Here is a 6,462-nt window from a genome sequence, read left to right as displayed (position 1 = left end):
CAGTTCCAACTGCTCAGGAATTTATATGAGAACGTAACGCAACCTAACTGTTTTAGTGGCGTGAATGCGCTACTCAAAGCAGCAAAGAATGAGGACAAAAACATAACTAAAGTGGACGTCACAGGTTTTTTAGGGGACCAGCCATCATACACCCTACATAAAACCACATGCAATCATTTCTTTGCAGGAAAATCATATCTTCCAAACCTCGAGCTGTGGCCAGCACAGATCTGGCCGACATGTCAAAACTCGCTCCACACAATGAAGGTTATAAATATCTGCTATTCTACATTGATCAATTTTCAAGGTATTTACATGTCCTCCTTCCGAAAAAAAAAAAAGACGGTGTCACAGTGCACGATGTTCTGAAAGTGCTTCTAGAATCTAGAGATTTTTCAGGACTGCCCCCTCTGAACAGCAACGAAGGTAGGGAATATTATAACAAACATGTGAGGAAATATCTAAAGTAGGAACGTCTTGTTATATAGCGTCTACTCGCGGGAAATTAAAGCTTCTATAGCTGAAATATACAGATACTTTACACACAAGAACACATTGAAATATATCTACGTTCTGCAGGACATAATCAGAAACTATAACAACTCACTGCACAAGAGTTTAGGGAATGGGCAGATGCCCAAGGAGGTGCATGCGGTGAAGACTAAAGCGGACATTAAAAGTCCGTTCTCGAGAATGTACAAAAACGCCCTTCCAACAACAGGCCACATCAGTTCAACCTTGAACGTTGGAGACACCGTATGCATAGCTGACGAAAACCAGAACGCTGCTTTCCAGAGAGGATGCACAGTTCAAAACACTCTAGAACGTTTTAAAATCAAGAAGCTCGTCACTCTGCAAAATATTACAGTTTACATCTTAGAAGATTTAGCAGGAGAAGAAATAAAAGGTACATTCTACAGAGAAGAATTAATACCTACTGAATTGCCTGAAGCCTACGACATTGCCATCTTAGGGAGTAGGAGGAGACGCAACAGAACGCAGTATTATGTTAATTGGAAGGGTTATCCTGCTCAATTTAATTCGTGGGTCGATGAATCACAAATTGTGCGGACATGAGTCGTAAAAAGGAAGCTTTAATACGTAAAAACAAAGATTTTATTTTATTCATCTCCCATTTGTCCCCCTCTGAGAGGAATAGAGTAATTCCCACGTTAAGCAGAGCATTTATCGCTACACTATCCGAAATATTTAAAAAGCTCAGAAAATGAAAGAGGGAAATCTGTCAAGTATCCTTGAAAACAACAACATTAGCTGGGAAGAAAAATATATTGAAGAGTCACAAAACGGGCGCCATTCTGTCCGTACTACTTCCTTTAGCATCCAGTTTGTTGGAAGTCTTTTTAAATAGGAAAATAAAAAAAATTAAGTTCTACATCATACCGGCCATCATGTATGAGAGGTTAACAAAAGGTCGGGAAATTTGTGGTGACAGCGTCGGCAATAACAACAACAACAACGTTAATAACCATAGCGTCAATAGTGACTACAATAATAATAATAATAATAATAATAATAATGTTAACAGCATCAATACAGGTAGTGAAGACAGCAGTGGGGGAGGTAGGGTAAACATAGGTGCGGGTGACGCTTAAATTCCTCTTAATGTGCAGAGAAGCACAAATTTTCCCATAAATGCTAAAACATTTACACCTCCACCTTCTTTACCTCCCATTGGGGATGACCGCGCAAAGAAGAAGGGAGGGCCGCTAATTTTGAATGTGCTCAACCACGAAGTTACCCACAAGAGTAAATCCCGACCTGACTAGTGTTATTCCTATATTGTTCAAAGATCAAGATCATCAGATGTCATATGTAACAGCCTTAGTTAATCATCTGCAAAATTCAGGCGCGATTGAATGGAATGAAGAAGGAGACCTGTCCCACCCTCTTAACGAATATAACATTTTAGATGTGGCCAGAGAGTTTCAAGCGAATAAGTGGACAGATGATAGCAACATACCCAGTTATAACAATTTAATTGAACATGGAGGTATTAGTGAATGGATGGTGAGAAATACCGCTATAAAAAAACAGATAGAAGCATGGCACAATTCGGTTAAGAAAGGAGGTAGCAGAACAATGAAGAACAGGGTAGCAAAGAAAAAGGGGGATGTTTGGCTGCCGTGTTGATGAATCACGAAATTATCAGAGGTGAACCCGTTCATTCCTGCGGGTGTGATAAACTTTCGAAGGGAACAGTTGTATAGGGGTATTGCAAAATTATCAGAGATGAACCTGTCCAATCGTGCGGGTGCGATTGGACAGTTTCGAAGGGGGGCAGAGCTTAGCATGAATCACGGCAATGGAGAGGAGAGGACTTGGAAACCCCGGCAAGTTTAAGAGTGCATTAGCATATTTAGGCTCACCGAGCGTTGATGCACACTCCCATTTACTGCAAGTTGGTTTTGGGGAGTTTATCCGAGACTAAGTTCAAGATGAAGGAGGGTTGCCTGGTTGTAGCCACTAACTGTGTAACATGTCGAAATTATGGATTAGTTGGAGACATTGTGAGGATTTACCCCTATGCTGACATCATGGGTCACAGTTACAACAGATCTAGGACTACTTACGCTTCACTCCATCACCGTGGGAGAGGAGGTACCACCATTCTGACAGCACCCAAGGAAGAGGATACGTTCGATGCTGAAGAACCCGACCTCCTCATCATCTTCACATTGTTAACCTAATATGGAATTGGTGTGCTCGTGGAAGACAATGAATTCTCCAAATCGAGTATAATGTATTCTAAGGATGAAGACCATGTGGAAAGATTGCGGAACGATACAGGAGAAATGATATACAATCACCACTATTCAGCGTTGAAGAGTTTAAAAATTCAATTAAAAGAAGTATCGTGTGAAGATGTGAAATATGTCCAATTCCCCGCAGGGATAGGACAAAGTGGTCACATGAACTGTCTGGTTAAACCAATACGTACCTGTGATTATCTCCTTTGGCCAGGAGATGAAACGCCTTGGAAAGGTCACATGTATAGTTGTCAAGGAGTCAGTTTTATCCTTCATGAACAAGAAGTGTGCAGGAGTTGTGCAGTTGAAGGATTCATTTTCCAAATTGAGAAGTTTGGAAGTGATGGACACGGAGAAATTAAGTCTCGGGGTTGAACTAGCGTAGCTGTGTGACCCACTTATGTAAAAAAAAAAAAAAAATTTTGCCAACCCGTATATGTGCATGTGTATGTATGTATGTTCCATTATTTTGTATAATAAGTACAATTAATATTTTTATACTTTTTATTCATTCCTTTTAAGCTGTGTGGTATATATAACCTCAATCATGTGTATTACCAGCATTGTGTTCAGCATGTGTAGAGATTACATCCTATATGTGAATAGTGGGGTGTGCCTTGATTTATTTCCTGAAAACTGACCGTATAAATTTATAAACATGTTGGCCACTCCCATAACGCTATCAAATGAGGTAGCATATGAATTAAGTGTCATAGGTGTCACACCCCCAAACGAATACTACGCCGTCACACCGGAAGATGAAGATTTCACACTTCAGTTTAAAGTCGCCTTTAATCAGAGTTCAACAACTTGCTCATACCCTTTCACGTTCCCGCTGTTGGCTCATTAGAGGGGGATATGAGTAGATTGACTAGAGCACTCAATACAGACATTGCAGAACAAATGGAAATGGGGGTGTTATGCGTAGGGATGGGTTATTTTCATGGAATGACGATTTGAAGAGGATGAGCCTCACATACCTGAATGCCGAAGTTGCAAAAGTAGGAGTTGTTGTTTCAGTTGTTGTAAAGTTTAGTGTTAGGGCTGAGCGTTTATTGGGGTTTAACACAGAAGTGCAATACATGATTTATGGTGTGGGGGTGTTGAGAAATCATTGCTCCAATATGCCCCATCTCGATTATCCCAATATCAATTACGTTTACTTATATTCCAACATTATTCAACCCTCATCGCTGGGTGATAAAAAGGCAAATATCCTGGACTGCTTCACGTTAGAATGTGGACAGGGTAGAGGTTCGCATAATGCAGTTTATAAACCTTTAAATACAAATGTGGTAAATTACATTTCCATTGGTGTGACGAATCAGAAAGGGGAGGACATTAAGTTTATTGAAGGTAAAAGCATGTCATGCACCCTTCATATAAGACCTAGATGAGCGAAATTATGTGCAGTACTTCACCAGTATGTGTGAGCAGTCTAGGCTGCTTGGACAAGTACGTGAATAACTCAGCATCTGGGTTTGTGAATAGGTTACCTGCTCCTATATTCCTATCGAATGGAAGCGAATATGAAGTGGGTCTAGCTTCAATCATGTTTCTGGGAGTTTATTATGCTTAATTATCAAGAGATGAATAATTTTCCCCCTCTGTGTTACTAAACGCGGTAAAAATAATAAGCACACCTTTATCTATAGACCGACGACATCTGTGTTAGCAGGGGACATGAAAAGACTGGTGAGGGCGCTTAACAAGGATATTTTTGAACATTTAAAAGTATATTTTGACAGCGAATACAAAAACGTTTTCAACAGTAACGGTGTATTTGGTTGGGATGAAGACAGCAGGAGAATTATTATCCCTCATGGTAAGAGGGGGAAGATTGGGGTGGGGGACATGAAAAGTGTGTTTGTAAAATTCAGTAATAAAGCGGTCAGATTGCTGGGTTTTAAAAATAATGCCGCATACGAAGTTTACGGCCTTGATGCGGTGAATGCACATCTCTCAGTTGATTCCTTAACCGATAATTGCGGTGTAGATTATATGTATGTGTACACCGATATTGTTCAACAGACTGTTTTGGAAGGAAACTAGTAAATATATTGGATATACAAAGCGCTGAACACGAACATTCTAGAACAGATTTCAATCATCATCACAGACCAGAATGTAAGGCGCATTCATTTCAATAACAATTCGAGCGTCACCTGTGTGCTTCATATAAGGCCCAGATAGTAAGGTATGTATAAAACCTGCATTCTTTTCCACATTTATGTTATTCACCTTTTCAAGCTCATGTAATTAAGAACACTCAAATGAGTGCTCTGCATAATATTCAAGGGAGGGATTAAAGGTCTTTTTAAACAGGTATGAGGGTCCTCTTCACCCCACCCTCGGAGGTCGAATTTAAAACGTTGTTCTTGTCCAAACCCTTATGAAAGGGAGCAGGGCTAGAAGACATTTTGGTTTTCTATCCGAGTCAGAAGAGGTGGAGGCACATTTTCAGCCATGGCCGGCATTGCACGCAGGGTACTCCCTTTCCTGTTCAATGCTGCTGAACCTTCAGTTGATGAGTTTGGTAGATTGTGCTTTCGGATGTAGCGAACGATCAGCTGCCCTGAGGGAATCTTTAAAAAGGCATGGAGTGACAGCTCTCAAAAGTATGAGTAGATGCATTCTAAGCCGTAGTGAGAGGGTCAACAGGAAAAGGTTGGGTGGAGTGAAACATGCACTCGCGTGGCCAGCTATGAAGACGAGGAAGAGGAGGAGAAAGAAGAATGGAAGGGTTAAATCAAGAAGTAAATATAACAAGGATGTGTATGATCTTTAATTCATTCACCCTTTGTCAGCGGGCGCGCACACATGCATTCCCTCCATCTCGCGATTTTTGTGAAATGGCGGATGTGGTTCCCAATGTGCCAGGGACAGGAAACAAGGTTCCTGTCTCTTCATATATCGCGGGCATCTCAGAATTGTTCCCGAATGTGAACAAGCATAGGATTATAGACGGTTCAATTAATTCAAAGGAAAGGTTGGATTTCACACATAGCAACAATTCTATAAATCAAATCCTTAGTTATAACTATATCGAATTTCGTATTAACGGTGTCACGGGCTCCTTCTTGGATTTGTCGAGTATAGCTTTGGAATTATACATCACAGTGGTTAGGGGCGGTGCACAGTTGCTGGATGATGCACATGTTGCACTCGTTAACGGTATAAGCAATACGCTTTTTAAATCTGTCTCTGTCTTCTTGAACGAAAAGTTGGTGGAATCGTGTCCTGTTTTTAACTATCAATCATACATAAAAATGTTCGAGAGCATGAAAACCAGCGCACTACCGACTTTTGGTATGAGCGGGTTTTTCACGTTGATTTTTCACACCATGCAGGGTGTTACACAAACCTATACAGCCACTTCTTTCGGACAGACAAATAGGGGGGAAACTAGGGTGATGAGCCCCGTTAAGATGAGAGGAGTTCACACATACTTTCCACTCTTTATAGATCGAGCGAGTATAGACATGTATCTGTTGGATTCTGTGGATTTGAGAGAATCAAAATGGCCAATAACAACTGGGTGATGGGTGCCCACACCGATGCTCACTTAAACGATCTGAATATAGAAAAAGCCAAATTGTAGATTGATCGGGTTACCCCCCCTTATAAAGCCATGTCCGCTTTAAACGCAGCTCTAGCGGTTAGCCCAATACAATATATATTTGATAAGACTTTA

The 6,462-nt window shown here is 40.7% G+C and overlaps 1 protein-coding gene across 1 annotated transcript; it reads left to right on the top strand.

The window, feature by feature from the left end:
- The first annotated feature begins 633 nt into the window (after positions 1–633).
- On the top strand, positions 634–1,077 carry LOC135218789 (uncharacterized). The gene has a single exon (XM_064255238.1). The coding sequence runs from the start codon at positions 634–636 to the stop codon at positions 1,075–1,077; it is 444 nt and encodes a 147-aa protein (XP_064111308.1).
- The last annotated feature ends 5,385 nt before the right edge of the window (positions 1,078–6,462 follow it).

The sequence above is a fragment of the Macrobrachium nipponense genome, chromosome 1, assembly GCF_015104395.2.
Source record: "Macrobrachium nipponense isolate FS-2020 chromosome 1, ASM1510439v2, whole genome shotgun sequence".
In the NCBI taxonomy this organism is placed as follows: domain Eukaryota; kingdom Metazoa; phylum Arthropoda; class Malacostraca; order Decapoda; family Palaemonidae; genus Macrobrachium; species Macrobrachium nipponense.
This window is presented reverse-complemented; position numbering and strand designations above follow the sequence as displayed.